Consider the following 17993-nt stretch of genomic DNA (forward strand, 5'->3'; position numbering starts at 1 on the left):
GCTAGTGTTAGCGGCAGCTGAGACTTGGGAGGACTGGACAGAGACCCTGAGGCCTTTTCAGCAGGATGTCCCCGAAGGGAAACCTGAAGGGGTGATGTTTGCACCCCTACCCTTTCGTCTCCGCACTTTGCAGATGTTTCATTCTCACAAGAATGCGGGACACCCTGGGGCATCTAGAACTCAGGATCTAGTATCCAGGTGTGCCTGGTGGCCTTCTTTAGCAGCAGACTGCAAGGAGTTCGTTAGGGAGTGTGCAGTTTGCGCTAAGAGTAAACCCTCCCGGCTGGCACCTGTGGGTACCTTGCAGCCTTTACCCACCCCGAGTGAGCCATGGACTCATTTGTCCATGGATTTTGTGGGCGAACTTCCCAAGTCAGAAGGTATGTCGGTCATTTGGGTGGTAGTCGACCGCTTCAGTAAAATGGCCCATTTCGTGCCCTTGAAAGGACTCCCTTCAGCCCAGGAATTGGCCGACTTGTTTATTACACATGTCTTCCGGCTGCACGGCATTCCGGAGAACATAGTGTCGGATCGGGGAGTCCAGTTCGTTTCTAGATTCTGGAGGGCATTCTGCCAACAGATGGGCATGAAGCTGTCATTTTCATCGGGCTACCATTCACAGACCAATGGGCAAACGGAGAGAATCAACCAGTCATTGGAGCAATTTTTGAGGTGCTACGTTGCGGAGACGCAGAGCGACTGGGTTAAATTTCTGCCCTTCGCGGAGTTCGCACAAAATAATTTGAAAAGCTCTTCCACCGGATTCTCTCCGTTCCAGGTTGTGTCTGGAAAATTGCCCAAGTTCTCACCATTTCCAGTGGCCTCCACCCCGTTTCCAGCTCTGGAGGCCTGGCAGAGGTCTTTTAAAGACATTTGGCGCACGGTGAGAGATAGTTTACAAAAGGCGTTTTTGAGTCAGAAGGGTCAAGCTGACAAAAAACGCTCAGTGGAGTGGAGGTTCAGACCAGGGGACTTGGTCTGGGTATCTACACGTCACTTGACCCTGAGACAACCTTCTGACAAACTTGGTCCCAGGTTCGTGGGTCCATTCCCGGTTGCTAGGAAGATCAACGAGGTCACATATACCGTTGATCTTCCCACCAGCATGCGGGGAGTGAGGTCCTTCCACGTATCACTTCTTAAACCCGCAGTCCAGGTGGGTCCCACTCCTCCTCCTCCTGTGTTAGTAGATGCCCAACCTGAATATGAAGTGGAAAAGATTTTAGATTCCCGCACGGTTCAAAACTCGGTTCAGTACCTCGTACATTGGAAAGGGTACGGCATTGAGGAGAGACAATGGGTACCGGGTTCACGCATGCATGCAGACGAGTTAAGAAGGGAGTTTCATGCCTTACATCCCGAGAAACCTGGTAGGAGTTGTCCGGAGTCCACTCCTCGGGGGGGGGGGGTACTGTAAGGAAACGCGGAAATGCCGCCGTCTCTCAAGGTGAGGCGGCTGTTTCCGCGTCCAGCATGGCGTCACAACGCGGAAAAAACGCTGCATGCCGCATAGGCAGTGCGGCGGAATCCGCATCAGAGGCGGCCCCCGCACTAGATACATTGCATGACAGTACTGGTGTGGCTGGGACTGATAGTCCACCAAGATTCAGACTTACACGCGCGCGAGCAGAAAGGCAGAGTTTAAATAACAGTTAGAAGGGTGTCGGCTGACCAGCTGGGTCAGCTGACAAATTCCACTGCTCTCATTGGACCAGCAATTAGGGAGGTCCTGGAAAGGTCCTAGAGTATATATACTGCTGGTTGTTCACTTGCTCTTTGTCTGGCGTGCGATCACATACGTGGGAGCACCCAGATCCGTAGTCAGATCCTGAAGTGTGCCGGGACCAGCTGGAGCTGTAATCCTACACTTAGCTAGATATTTGATAGCTAAAGTACTAGTTTGATTGTGATTATATGTTATGACTTTTGCCTGCCTCGACTATCCTCCTGAACTCTGACCTTGTACCTCGATATTTCTGATACTCTGTTGCCGAACCTCGGCTCGTTCCAAGACTCTGTTTCTGCCTCCTGATTTTGTACCCCGATATATCTGATACCCCGTTGCCGAACCCTGCCTGTACTTTGACTCCGCCTTTGCCTACTGTATTTGTACTTTATCTGTCCGTGTGTGTACGACCTGGCTTGTCTGACCTCGAGAACCGACCTCACGATTGGAGGCGGTTCCCAGTCCTGTTAGTGACACTTCTTCCTGAGTGTCACTCTCGGACTTTCCTTCCTACTGTCAGTCTGACTCCTCCCGTCTTGGAGAGCTCAGGTCTGCAGAAGGAATACGTGCAGTTCTCCTTGCTGCACTGAGGCCTAGGCCTCCTAGTGTTACTGTTACACCAAAACACTACACTCTACTCAGGCGAACAGAGGTTAGTTTGTATATCGGATTATCGGTGAGACTGCAGATCACTTATAATCTGGTATATATCTGTATTTCCGGCGATACTGCAGATCACCGGTAAATCAGATACTCTCTGCGCCCACCGATCGTTACATATGGCTTGTTAATTATTAGCTCCAAAATATAGAACGCATATGAAATCTTACTTTATATATTCATAATACTCGTAAATATTCGTAATATTCGTAAATAACCAATTTTGAGTCACAATTTATATGTTTTTTGAACATATAAATTGTGACTCAAAATTGGTTATTTACGTGGCCACCTGTCCCTGTGAGATACAATATTTAGGACGTACTAGCCAACAACTACGGGACAGAATTGGACAACACAGACATAACATTGTCAAGTGCCTGGCCACACACAGTCTATCTAGACATTTTGATCAAGTCCATAGTAGAAATGTGTCAGTGCTCTCATTCACAGCCTTAGAACATATCAACCCTCTAACACCAAATGCGATCCAGACACTAAAAAATAGGGAGATGTTTTGGATCCAGACCTTGAAAACTCTGGTGCCTTTGGGGTTGAATGAACAATTGGAGAAAACCTTCTAGAGGAACTACACACCAACATTAATAGTTTGGTCGGGTATAGAATAAGGGACATGATCTCTCAGCTATACTCATATGCCACATAATACTTTATTTATAACCATTTCAGAATTACTGTACAACGAATAAAACAATTTTAGATGTGGCATTTCGTTTTGAGTATAGAGGCTCATTGAATGTGACTTTACAAATTATTATCATTATATTATTGTTGTGGCTATTAGTATTTTTATTATTATTACTATTATTTGACCTCAAGTAAAACTGTACACCTCATATCTTAATTTTAGTTGCTTAACAATAGCCGCTCTCTTTTTATCAATTTTATCACATTCACCACTATTTTTATTGTTATTTTATCATTTTTATCCTGATTGGTATTATGATCAATTTTTTAATAATTATTCTAATAATTAATATTTAATATATATATATATATTTATATATTATCATTATCATGTGACATCCCTGTGTCTAGTGGGACATATAGCACATGAGCCACTGTGTTCATGGTGCACAAAAACATACATCACTGACCATTAACAGATTATATATATCTCTGAAAAAATGACAGTTCCAAATTGGAGTAATCTGTTCTTCGACCACTAGATGGGGTAATAATGAAATACACAAAACACATTTATGCATGTAAGCCCCAGGATTTAATAATAAATTGTTATTCTTCCTTTTTCGTTTCTTCCCCGATCTCTTCATATAATTTTCTTTATACAATTTGTAACATATCAATTATACACATTGTTTATATACATATCGTACTCTGGCCCATTCACATTAAGAGTGCTTGAAGAGCTTATCCTCCAGCGCACAACACTTTACACTTGGGCTAAAACAAAATGCCGTCTGGGGCTTCTAGCCCACACATGACGCACTTCCGCCCCCATAAAATCCAGCACTAGCCTTAACCAAAATGGCCACACAGGACTCATGCCCTCAAGTGACGTACAGTGGTGTGAAAAACTATTTACCCCCTTCCTGAATTCTTATTCTTTTGCATTTTTGTCACACTTAAATGTTTCTGCTCATCAAAAAACGTTAACTATTAGTCAAAGATAACATAATTGAACACAAAATGCAGTTTTAAATGATGGTTTTTATTATTTAGTGAGGAAAAAAACTCAAACCCTACATGTCCCTGTGTGAAAAAGTGATTGCTCCCCTTGTTAAAAAATAGCTTAACTGTGGTTTATCACACCTGAGTTCAATTTCTGTAGTCACCCCCAGGCCTGATTACTGCCACACCTGTTTCAATCAAGAAATCACTTAAATAGGAGCTATCTGCCACAGAGAAGTAGACAAAAAGCACCTCAAAAGCTAGACATCCAAAGAAATTCAGGAACAAATGAGAACAAAAGTACTGTAATTGAGATCTATCAGTCTGGTAAAGGTTATAAAGCCATTTCTAAAGCTTTGGGACTCCAGTGAACCACAGTGAGAGCCATTATCCACAAATGGCAAAAACATGGAACAGTGATGAACCTTCCCAGGAGTGGCTGGCTGACCAAAATTACCCCAAGAGCGCAGAGAAAACTCATCCGAGAGGCCACAATAGACCCCAGGACAACATCTAAAGAACTGCAGGCTTCACTTGCCTCAATTAAGGTCAGTGTTCACAACTCCACCATAAGAAAGAGACTGGGCAAAAAACGGCCTGCATGGCAGATATCCAAGGCGCAAACGACTTTTAAGCAAAAAGAACATTAAGGCTCGTCTCAATTTTGCTAAAAAAAACATCTCAATGATTGCCAAGACTTGTGGGAAAATACCTTGTGGACCGCCGAGACAAAGGTTGAACTTTTTGGAAGGTGCGTGTCCTGTTAAATCTGTCGTAGAAGTAACACAGCATTTCAGCAAAAGAACATCATACCAACAGTAAAATATGGTGGTGGTAGTGTGATGGTCTGGGGTTGTTTTGCTGCTTCAGGACCTGGAAGGCTTGCTGTGATAGATAGAACCATGAATTCTACTGTCTACCAAAAAATCCTGAAGGAGAATGTCCAGCCATCTGTTCGTCAACTCAAGCTGAAGTGATCTTGGGTGCTGCAGCAGGACAATGACCCAAAAGACACCAGCAAATCAACCTCTGAATGGCTGAAGAAAAACAAAATGAAGACTTTGGAATGGCCTAGTCAAAGCCCTGACCTGAATCCTATTGAGATGTTGTGGCATGACCTTAAAAAGGCAGTTCATGCTAGAAAACCCTCAAATAAAGCTGAATTACAACAATTCTGCAAAGATGAGTGGGCCAAAATTCCTCCAGAGCGCTGTAAAAGACTTGTTGCAAGTTATCGCAAACGATTGATTGCAGTTATTGCTGCTAAGGGTGGCCCAACCAGTTATTAGGTTCAGGGGGCAATTTCTTTTTCACACAGGGCCATGTAGGTTTTGAGTTTTTTTCTCACTAAATAATAAAAACCATCATTTAAAACTGAATTTTGTGTTCAATTATGTTATCTTTAACTAATGGTTAACGTTTTTTGATAAGCAGAACATTTAAGTGTGACAAACATGCAAAAGAATAAGAAATCAGGAAGGGGGCAAATAGTTTTTCACACCACTGTATATCCGCCGGGAGCCATGAACCAATGGCTGTACGTTTTATAGCGTCCACTTCCGCGCACAGCTGGCCCTGCCCACCAATAGCCGCGCCCACTCAAAGCCGTTACCGCTCGATCAACCGAGCGTGGGGTATATAGTAGCTGGCATGACGTTCAGTTGGAACAGAGGTGCCACGCCAGTACAGATCACTGCTTGGGTAAGTTCGCTGGATTTATTTTGATTATTTTCTTTCACAATCTTTATGTCCCAATTGCTGCTTTTTATCTCTACATAGCCTAGATGCTACTTGTTGGGGTTTTTTTTGTCCAACTATACTGGGGATACTCTCATAGCTATCTTCACCATAGATTGTAGCACAGCATTTTTGAACATTTATGGTTATGTTATGTACTCAAATCAGATAGACACTGGCAGTGCTGTTCATCACATATAGAGGGACAGGTGTATAGTTTCGTTTCAGTTTATTTGTTTATTTTAGTGGACATGGGTAATGATGCTTACCTATTATCTATGGATCTCTCTATATGTACATTTATAGCTACTATTTTTTATGATCAACGGCTGATTAAATGACGCTGAATTTATTGTAATTTATTATAATTTGATTATTAAGTATTATGAATATATAAAGTAAGATTTCATATGCGTTCTATATTTTGGAGCTAATAATTAACAAGCCATATTGACCAATTACATACTGTTGATGGGGACTTCAACTGGGATTTTTTTGGGATGGAGACTACCATTATCCATGTGCGATCATGTTGATTGATTTTGATATTGATTTTTGTTTGTTTGTTATCCAATTTTTATGAATTTTTATGGATTTTTTGGTGTATGTTTTTTTCTCTGTTTTCAGTTGCTCCTGATTGTAATTGTTTTTGCCTGAGGAAGCGGGCTTGTGTCCCATGAAACGCGTTGCAAACTGTTTTTTTGGAGTACTAAATTGATTAAATTTGTTTTACCATACAAAGTGGTCCTTTGTTGCTTGTAGGGTTGGCAAGTCCACCATTGCCACCCGCAATTTTATGGTTTTTAAATTGGCACTATTTTTATTCTATTGGCGCTAATGTAAACCGGGCCTTCCTGTGAGCTACAAAATCCCACCTCTTCATGTAGACAGACACATGGGGTCTGATGCATGAAGCAGGCAGCGCACCACAATTTTGCCAGTAATAATTGCAGGAAGGCAGCACGTTACCTGGGTGACATGTGCATTGTTATAGTAAACACGCAGTCCCACATAGGGCAAACTGCCAAAGTAGGCATAGGCAAGACACAGAACATTTATACTGCACTTTTTTCCTGGAGGAAGTGCTTCAGGGCTGCAGTCACTAGTGCGCACTTCACAGGCAAGGATAATTAGAGAGCCTTGCCCAAAGACTCCTTTCTGTTTTATGTACTGGCTTGAACCAGCATTCAAACCCTGGTCCAGGGCTCAAATCCTACAGCAAAGGCAACAACCTTACCAGTAAGCTATCCAGTTGACCCTGGTAATGCATTACCCTGTTAATGCACACTGCCCCTTACCATGTGCTGCCTGCATCTATTGTTCTTGCTACTTTGGGTTTGATGCTCTATACTGTAGTAAAGTTACTATGCGTAGGCAGCGCACACCAATTTTTACGGTACCTGTTAGTGCCACATCATGCATTACCATAGCTGGTAAACTTTACTGTCGGACTCGTAAGAACATCAGGCCCTTTGTGTCACATCTGCCAGCTGAACCTACAGAACACAGGTAGAAAGCAAGTTGTTTTGCAGTTCCAATCGCATATGGCTCATGACAAAATGCTGTTTAGCAATTTGCTTCTATATACTGTTTACATTCAAATATCATCACGGCTGTTTGTGATTTTTTTTTTAAGTCAGCTTTGGTTTTAGTTGGGGTTTAAGGGGAAAGTAAAAGTCCTCTAGATTTTTTTTAAAGTAGTTAAAGAGTAACTGTCAGGCTGCAAAAGCTAATTTAAACCTCTATTCTCCTGTGTTAAACAGTTTAGAAGGAAGCCAAAAAGGCAATACTGAAGTTAAAAATCTCTCTTACTGTGATGTGTGCTGGACAGCAAGGCTGGTTATTCCCAAGCTCGTAAGGAGGCCGGCAGGACGCATAACAGATACTGCAAAGCATTCTGGGGCTGCCTCATCCCTCCACTGCACTACCTTGGGTCATCCCCTTCATTTCCCTATCACGCCCTAAGGCTGCTTTCACAGTGAGAAGTTATAGGCTCATGTTACAGCAGCTTCTAACAGCAGCCTAAACTCACAACACTGAAAAATCACAGGGCACATGTTCCGTTAGAGTATACTGCATGAGTCCGCTATTGTTCCTAGCCACATGGCTAATTAATATTCACTGCACAGTAGTGTTGTCCATTAGGATCTTTTTTGTGAGTCGAATCATCAAGAAGCAGGGAGGATATGACATCACAATTGGCTTCATACGAGACAGACAAACATGGAACCTGCCATGAGCTGTCAGGAGCATCAGTCTCTGCAAATACTATATCAAAATTCTGTGAAATCCAAACGTGGACAGTGAAATGCATATGTAATGTAAGTACAGCCAGTATTTAGCTACTGATATGTGTTTTTTTTCTCTGAGACCCTATACCTAACAGCTCCTCTTTAAAGTGGATAACTTTATTAAATTATGTGTAAAGAGCATATACCTTGTTAGAACATATATTTTATTTATCTGTAGCACTAAAATATTTTTTAAACATTATTTTTTTGAAACAATTAACAAAATCTTGTAGATAAAATAGTATTTTAATTTTGGGGGAAATCTTTGGATTGGAATGGTAACATTTTGTAAGCAAAAGCTTTAATTGATGCTAGGACTTGGTGAATTAGGAAATTAGTTACTATTGTCTAGCTTGTATTTGTAATGTTTTTTTATGATTTTTATGATTTCTTTTTTAGTATGTCACCCCTAAGTATTGTATGCAACTTTAATTAATGTCCAGCGCTGCTAATATGTTGCCGCTTTATAAATACAATAAATAAATAATCCAACGAAGGAGTAGAACAGGCGTTAATTACTCTTCTTATTTCATATATCAGTCTTCAAAAAAGGTTAACATTTAGTCTAATATAGTCTTCTCGACATACCAAATAGAATTAATGGAAAGAATTAGGTAGCGCAAAGGGACTGTCAAAGGGAATATTTTGTTCATATTAAGTACAAATAGTCCCCAGTTAAAGAGACACTTAAGCGGAAAAAAATATATGATATAATGAATTGGTTGTGTACTATGAATAATTACTAGAAGATTAGCAGCAAAGAAAATATTCTTATACTTTTATTTTCAGGTATATAGTGTTTTTTCTAACATTGCATCACTCTATAATATGTGCAGATTACACAGCACTCAGCATTCATAATGAGTCTTTCAGAGCAGTCTGTGAAGTAATGACCTCTCCTCTAGCAGAGGAAAAGTAAACAGTTCAATTACAGTTGAGATAATAAAAGTCAGATAACAGCCCTCTCCAGGACTAAGTTAGTCGGAGAGCTTAATGGCTTGTTTGCATAGAGATAACAACTGGAGTTTCTCAACTCTTTCTGTACTGGAAACAATTAGACTGATGTATCTGATCTTAATGTTTTTTTTCTTAGCTGTACTACACATACAAATCATAATATCATCATTTTTTTTTTCGCTTCAGTGTCTCTTTAATGAACAACATGGGGAATATAGGTTTGTATGTAAATCAGAGCATTGTGTCTCCAGTGTTCCCTTCTATGCCCCTGTGCCTCCACCTTGCCATCCTGTGTCTCCAGTGTCCCCTTCTGTCCCCCTGTGCCTCCACTGTGCTACCCTCTGTTCCCCTGTGCCCCCACTGTGCCTTCTTGTGTCTCCAGAATGCCTCCACTGTGCCATTTACAGTATATTCCACCAAAAATATCCCACACAGCTCTGAAAAGCTCTCATTCATTCAATGCAAATAAAGACATATCGCATTTGCTCTGAGTTTCCCAATGAAAATTGTGGTACTTTGCGATTCAGAAATTGTGAACTGTTAGTGCCCCAGTCTTCATCCTTCTTCTCCTTCAATGCGGAAGTGACATAATTTGCCATTTTAATTGGCAGGTTGTTTTTTTAAGTCGGGACATATGTAACACAGGCACTACATGTAGTTTCAACAGGACAGGAACACAAATACAGTATAACTTTCTCTCAACTTCTTTTTGTGGCACGTCCTCCCAAGAGAGGTCTGTTTATAAAACTCACTCCCCTATAAGACAACAATAAATAGGAGAAATAGTCCCCAATTTTCATCAACATATAGTAACAGTAACATGAATTAGACTGAGAAAAGGGGGAGGGGGGGAGGCATGGACGGGTGGGTGACAGGAAGTAATGGGGGAAGAGGAGGGGGAAGAATAAAAAAGAAAGGGGAAAAGGAGGGCAAAGAACAAAGAGGTGGGGAAGGGAGGAAGAAAGTAAAAGAGGTAGGAGAAAGATAAAAAGTATGGGGTGGGGAGGGGGAGGAAGAAGAGAAAATGAGGAAGTAAAAGAGAAAGGAGAGTAAAAAGGGAAAATGAGGAGCAAGGACAGGGGGTAGGGAAAAGGAAACCGGGTGGGAGAGGAGTAGAGGAAGGAGAAAAGGTGGGGAGGAAAAGTAGGAAATCTAAAGGAAGGAGATTGGAAAACAGAGGAAGGGGAGGGAGAACAATCAGGATAAGGAAAGAAGTGTCTAGGAAGAAATGAGACCAAGTAGTATCTAAATACCGAGTTGGTGTAATGTGGACATACTGTATAGTGAAATCCTTAAAACAATGACATAAAAGTGCCTAGTACAAGAACGCCAATTATTATTCCAGACAAAAGCATGCAGTGTAGGAAATACTGCTTGGAAGGTTCTCTGGTGATCTCCGGCTTGCTTTCAGATCCTATATTCCAATCTCCACCACAATCTTCACCTATAGTCAAGCACTGCTTGAATGGGAGACTGGAAAAAGGATCTGCGGCCAGGGAAACCAATGAAACACATGAGAGTCCAAGAACTAGGCCAAAGGTCAATGCCAGAGACCAGATGACTGTCAATCCAGAATTCAGACAAAACTTGAGGTCAGGAACAAGCACAGAGTCAAAACACAGTAGATCAGGCAGACAGGAGAATAAACCAGGGGTCAGGCAAAGACATAGTCACAGCGAGCAGATTTCAGTACAGGCGGCAATCCAAATGTGGGCAGCAAGTCAAACAAGGTTGTAATGAGAGATCATTCCGAATCACACCCTTACACTCAGAAACTAATGTACAGGAGGGGAAACACTGAATGGGGCAGACCTTTATTAGGGCAAAAATCAATCAGGTGGGACCACAAAGTCCCAGCGGCTATTGGCCACTTCATAACAGAGTGGCCAATCGACCACCCATGAAGACACATACAAAGAACACTCTCCACCAGTGACAACACATACAAAGAACACTCTCCACCAGTGACAAAATATCCATCTAAAGGGATGCAGATGCGTGCATGGCCTCTGGGGATGCCCTTCCAGGCAGCAAACATGGGCAACAAAATTCCCAGTGCAGAGGGTGATAACTGATAATCTAAAAACTATTGAAGCATACCTATTACATATTCCTAATGTTAAAGTAATGTAACCTTTAGGTTTAAGGTGCCAATATCCATAACAGGAACACTATTTAATCGCTAAACTGAAACTAATAAATCATTGAGTGAATATGTAATTTAATTATAGGGTAGAGAAAGTCGTGCAGGAAACCATCCGTTAGTGTGAGTAATGTTAGATACTTACTCCAAAAAGGGTAAAGATAAGGTAGATTTTCTAAAAATAAATACAGAACAATTCCATTAAAATGCAACCAATGCACGTATTAACCCGAGTGTGTTTCCCAATGCTAATATAGGTCCATTTGTTTGTTTGAATATAAAACAAAATCTCCCAAAGGGGTTTCTTTAATGTGCTGTTTCTACACGCAAGAAAGGTCCATGTTTGGGTTCTGCTCCTTATACATATGGGGCTATAAGAGAGGTTATATTGTAATGCCTCTATATATGGTTATAATAGATTTTCTTAAAACCCCAGATTCCTATAGGAGTACTCATGGACTTACCAGTATATGATCAGCTCGTTGGTCTAGGGAAAATGACTCCAGACTGCAAATAGCGTTCTATCCTTGCTGCCGTCGGTGGAAGTATATTTATTGGTCTGCCTATCATGTGCATAGGCGGGTCAATATGACATAAGCAAGGCGCATATGCATCCTTTTTTTTCCTCCCATACTTTTTCTGTTTTTCCTTCCTCCTTCTTCCCCTCCTTTGTTGTTTGCCTACCATTTTCCCACCCTTCTCCTTTTTTGTTTCTTTCAATATTACCTCTCCTCCCCATAATTGTATCTGGATATACAAAGCTTATGTTCCAATTCATAGTCCAGGATATTTTTCTACTGATTAAGTGAATTAATAATTGTGATTCACGAAACACATTGAGTGTTCCAAACTTGGCCTAATACACATGTTGCACTATGGTGATGTAAACTGGGGAGTATTTCTCTCATTTATTGTTGATTTATAAGGGGTTGAGATGTATAAACACACTGCTATTGGTGGAGGGAGTGCCCCTTTTCCAACTCTAAAATATTAGAGAAGGTTATACTGCTTTTAAACAAATATCTATGTATATAATGTATTGAGCAGTTCTTTGTATATAATTATTAACAAGGTCAGTGGGTTTATAGATTATTTATTGGTTATAGTATGAGACTATTTTATTTGTTTAATAAATACAAGGTTTTATCTTAAATAATTCACCCATCTCGTGGAACAGTCCAATTTGAATGCTTTTTTAATTAATATCATTAAACCAGAAAAAACGTTTATTGTGCAAATAAAATTAGTACAATACAGCAAAAGTGGCAAACAATCAGTACTTTAATGTAATGATATTAAAATAGCAAAGTGGTATGCAACTTGCTGTAGACTTTTACATGAAGCTACCAAACATTGTAACGTCAGAGTGAATCTTGTAAAAACAGTAGTGGAGAATAGCAGGGGTGACATTTCTCATAAGAACTTAGTATAGAAACAAAGATCTTGTGTGACTTAGTGGAAAGCACTCTCACCTTGCAGTGATGGGTCCCTGGTTTGATTCCCAGACAGGGCACCATCTGCAGGAAGTTTGTATGTTCTCCCTGTGTCTGCGCAGGTTTTCTCCGGGCACTCTGAATTCCTCCCACATCCCAAAAACGTACAAATAAGGTAATTGGCTTCACCTTAATTTGTCTCTACACTACAATGGACATATGACTATAGTAGGGGTTAGAGTGTGAGGTACTTTGAGGGACAGTTAGAGACATGACTATATACTCTGTAAAGCACTGCAGAAAATGTCAGCGCTATATAATAATAATTTTTGTAAGCCTCTGGCAGGGCCCTCCTCCTAGTGTTTCCAGCTTGATTATGCAATCTTACTGGCAATCACCTCTTTTGTGGACTAGAACAGTCTCTATTTTGGCCTTTGACACTGTACTGTTATCAAATCATTTGCATGATCTTGTTTTATTGTGAGTTTCCTGTATGTCCTACCTGTATGTTCACCTATTTATCTATTGTGCAGCGCTGCGTGATATGTTGGCACTTTATAAATACATTAAATAATAATAATAAAAATGTCAGCGCTATATAATAATAATAAAACCTAGCATATATCTTAATTTATCTTACATCCCATCTATCCCAAATTAAGTGGAACTTCTTCAAAGATCCTCTGTGTATAAACACAGCTTTTTTTATTTGAATTATTTATGATATAAAATATTCCACCTTAAAGTCCTTTGGCCCAACCAAATTCTCTCTTATCTTCTTGTATTTGTGCCATAAAGCAATAAAACAACAGCTCCAAACAAATATTACATTTTCATTTCTGATATTTAATATTTACTTGCTAAAAAAAACCCAAGGTGAACCTTAGGTGAAAAGTTAAATTCAGTACTTACCATAGGAGAGGGAAGCCTCTGGCTCGTCCAGAGGCTTCTCACTCCATCCTCTGCCACTGCATTGGACTCTCCTGCAGATGGCGAGCACACTCCTCTTCAAGCACAGGCATGGCCGTACTGGCCTTCACAATTAAGCTGGAGCCCCTCGTGCTTGAAGAGGAGCACGCTTGTGAACGTGGAATTGTACAAGATTTTTTCAGATTCCATTGGTGGCTCCATGCTTGACAACAGTGGACTAGAGGACATCATGGAAAGCCCCTACAGGAACCAGAGGTTTCCCTCTCCTTAGGTAAGTATTTATCTTTTGACCCAAGATTCGCCTCGGGTACACTTTAACCACTTGCCGACCGCGCACTCATACCGCGCGTCGGCAAAGTGGCAGCTGCAGGACCAGCGACGCAGTATTGCGTCGCCAGCTGCAGGCTGATTAATCAGGAAGCAGCCGCTCGTGCGAGCGGCTGCTTCCTGTCAATTCACGGCGGGGGGCTCCGTGAATAGCCTGCGGGCCGCCGATGGCGGCTCGCAGGCTAAATGTAAACACAAGCGGAAATAATCCGCTTTGTTTACATTTGTACGGCGCTGCTGCGCAGCAGCGCCGTAAGGCAGATCGGCGATCCCCGGCCAATCAGCGGCCGGGGATCGCCGCCATGTGACAGGGGACGTCCCGTCACTGGCTGCACAGGACGGATAGCGTCCTGTGCAGCCCGGATCTCCAAGGGGGGGCCAGGTAGGAGAGGGAGGGGGAGGATTTCGCCGCGGAGGGGGGCTTTGAGGTGCCCCCCACAACACCCAGCAGGCAGGAGCGATCAGACCCCCCCAGCACATCATCCCCCTAGTGGGGAAAAAAGGGGGGCCATCTGGTCGCTCTGCCTGCACGCTGATCTGTGCTGGGGGCTGCAGAGCCCACCCAGCACAGATCAGCTACAACAGCGCTGGTCCTTAAGGGGGGGTAAAGGGTGGGTCCTCAAGTGGTTAACTGATTTTTTTTCAACAAATACGTTTATTGAATAAAGCAAAAGTTGCATAGAATAATTCCGATACCTGAAAAAATGAACTAAATATAAAAGTACATTGCAGGCAGTCACATGTAGTATAAAAGTATAACAGTGCAAAGTTTGATATGCATAACAAGAGATCCCATCAATAAAAATAACAAAAGACATTTGCAACATAACAATAGTCAACCAACAATACAAGGCAGATAGGAAACACCCCTAAGACCCAACCCCTCATATGGTGAGCGCCAATCAGCCCATGGGGACCATATTTAATGAACTAATAGGCACTGTTATGTAAGGAAAAGGTAATTTATTCTAGCAGGAAACTTTCATGCAGCTTGTGGGAAAGTGCTGTGAGGTGAAGGGAAAGAGTTTTCCACTTTCTGGCAATCAGAGCCTTAGCTGCATTGCAGAATTGGGTGAGGAGAATTTTCTGATATTTAGAGAGGATGGGAAAGTGATTATATAACAGTGCCACCCAAGGATCGGGGGACTGAAAACTTCCATTGCAGAAGACGCTAATTGAGAGCATTCAACCCACAGCTGTTGAATGACTGGACCGGACCACCAGCAGTGGGTCTGGTCAGCTATATGACTGCAACCCCTGAAACATCAATCTGATGGAGCCGAGCCCCTAACATGAAGTACGGCAGAAGTTCTATGCCAGTCATAAAGGACTTTGTAACCCTTTTTCCTCAATCGTACAGTTGGTAGAACACTTGGCCAAGCATAAGAACTTAGTATCCCAATCCTCTTGAGGCAGCACAATAATGAACTTATCTTCCCACTTGGCTATTGCTGGAAAATACTTTAACTGTTTTTTTAATCGGTTTTTAGTACTAAGCCTACTACATAAATTATCCAAAAATTACATATTATGGAATCCCTTTATAAGGATCATGGCTACTTTGGTACATATCAGCCTATTCTTAAAAAACAAAAACAGCAACAAAAAAAACACCTTAAAGCACATATGGTATGTAACCAATCTTTCATGTCTATGAATTCATCAAACTCCTTACTTAGAAAAGCTCTCACTAGCTTTCTAAGGACCTTCTCACACTTGTCCACTTGAATGAACATGTTCAGTTTATTGTGCATTTAAATATAAGCAGCAGTGATGATCAAAAAAATCAGACTAATGTACCAATTAGCCCCACCCAGGAGGCAAAACTTGGGCTCAGCTTGTAGCAGCTGATTCAGTTGCCTAGCAGCTGTTTAAATTGTTCAATGAGTTCACAGCTCAGCAGGCTCAGATTTACCTCACAGGAGCCTATAGGCATAGATGTCCTGGCACCCCAGACCTCACCCTCCATGAACCTACAAACCCCCGCCGAACCGCACCACAAGTGTGCTGGCTGTCCCAGCTGTCACTCTTCCCTTGCTTATCACAGTTGCCTCTTAGCATTAGGTAGCCAGAAGTACCCTCAATATTAAGTAGCAAGGGGTGCCCTGGCCCTGACTGAATGGAGACCTCGTCAGTGGAATGCCAAGAGCTGGGTGAGTAACCTCTCATTTATACTCTCATGAGGACTCATAGGGAAGGAGTGAGGGAGGTGCCTTTCCATCATCAGGCGCCTGTAGGCACATGCCTACAGTGCCTTATGGTAAATCTGGCCTTGCAGCTGAGGCACTGTAAAGACTTATAGCAGAATGCAGTAAATTATGCAGGATAAACACTTTTATGTTACTTATCCTGGCTTCGCCATCAGGACAGCTTCCTATATCTATATAGTTGCGCTCATAAGTTTACATACCTTGGCAGAATTTATGATTTCTTAACAATTTTTCATAGTATATGAATTATAACCCAAAAACCTTTCTTTCACTCAGAGTGGTTGGCTGTATAGTGGTGCGTAGCCCTGCCCTCTCAGTGATGTCACAGCCTAGGCTGTTTAGTTTTTGAGTATACAAACATTCCGCAGAGCTGCACCTGGCAGCAATAAAGATATCACCATCCCTGATGAATTTCAGAATATAATTCAGGAAGAGGGAAGGGAGAGGAAAGAGTTTACAATGGGCAAACACTGAGCATAACTCAGTCACATGCACGATTGCAGGTCTTTACCAGGGCTGCCCTTACTCTCTGGAACTCGCTCCCACCAGCCGTCAGACTCGCCCCCACCTTTAATACCTTCAAACAAGCTCTCAAGACTCACTTCTTCACGCTCCCATACCCCCCTACACCAGCACTATAATATGTTCTGGTAGACACCCTCTCAAAAGATGCACCTATTGTCTCCACCCCCACCCTTTACATTGTAAGCCTCTAGCAGGGCCCTCCTCCCTAATGTATCCAGCTTGATTATGCAATCTTACTCACAACCACCCCTCTCGTGGACTCGAACAGTCTCTACTTTGACCTATGACACTGTATTGTTATCAAATCATTTGCATGATCTTGTTTTGTTGTGAGTTTCCGTATGTTCTACCTGTATGTTTACCCATTTATCTATTGTGCAGCGGTGCGTAATATGTTGGCGCTTTATAAATACAATAAAATAATAATAAAATAATAATAATAATAAATCATTTATAAAGTAATATTATAAAAAAAATTAATCAATTTTGTTAATTACAGTATCATCAGTATAGTTCCGTTTTAAGCTGCGTATTCATGCTAGACTAAAGTTGGATGAGGCAGCTTTTTGAGCTTGTATGTAGCTAGCATCTAGCTAGTGTACATGTTGCTTGAACTTCCAAGAGTCCCTCCTTGCACCGCCCACCAAAGCTGCTCCATGATGCTGTCCTACTCCCCCCTCCCCTTTCTCCATGGAAACAGACACATGGCGCGGCTGTAGCCATGCAACGTGTCTATTCGAAGCTCATACACTAGTTTCACCCAAAAGGATTTAAGTTGTTCTGCATGTTGAGATGTATTGCAAATTTGAATGGAGAATTTTTTGATCATCACACAAAAGTGGATGTGCTTTAACTCACAAACATAAGAACTGTCCATATTGAAATGAATTTGAATCCTACTTGCAATGCATTTTAATGCAGAAATAATTCCTACATATAATGGAAAAGTGTGAGCAGACCATAAATAATGATGATGTTTCAAACATTAAGGAATGCTATCCCTCCTTACCTTCTGATATGCAGGACATGGCGCCTGTATGAGGACAGATAGATAGAGAGCAAGAGAGAGAGCGGGAGAGAGAGAGACGGTAGATAGATAGAGAGATAGATGTGTGCATAGATGCACACACACATTAGGAATGTATTTTGTTACCTACATACTAGAGCATCGGCATAACTACAAATCATGGGGCCCCCAGCAAAACTGTGATGGGGCCCCTGCCCCCAATGCTCACACCCCTTCCCTGGTCTCCCCTTGATGCCCTTCATAGCCTGGGGGCCCATCTTACAAGGGTCATAAAACAAGTGGGGCCATCATGATCTTCACAACCACCCACAAGTGTAGCCACAAAAAACACCTGATCTGATGTATAGTCCCCCGTATCAGAGGGAGGGAAGGTT

At 41.9% G+C, this 17993-nt stretch overlaps 1 protein-coding gene across 3 annotated transcripts in view; it reads right to left on the reverse strand.

The window, feature by feature from the left end:
• The window catches only part of CAPN3 (calpain 3), a 196813-nt gene that overhangs the window by 19445 nt on the left and 159375 nt on the right, over window positions 1–17993 (reverse strand). For 2 of the 3 annotated variants that reach the window (XM_068254016.1, XM_068254015.1), the window contains one exon: window positions 17602–17625. The exons of the other annotated variant lie outside the window; for it this stretch is intronic. In XM_068254016.1, the coding sequence (XP_068110117.1) occupies window positions 17602–17625 (24 nt within the window). The remainder of the gene's footprint in view (window positions 1–17601; window positions 17626–17993) is intronic. 3 annotated transcript variants of the gene reach the window in all.

The sequence above is a fragment of the Hyperolius riggenbachi genome, chromosome 9 (genome assembly GCF_040937935.1).
Source record: "Hyperolius riggenbachi isolate aHypRig1 chromosome 9, aHypRig1.pri, whole genome shotgun sequence".
Lineage (NCBI taxonomy): Eukaryota > Metazoa > Chordata > Amphibia > Anura > Hyperoliidae > Hyperolius > Hyperolius riggenbachi.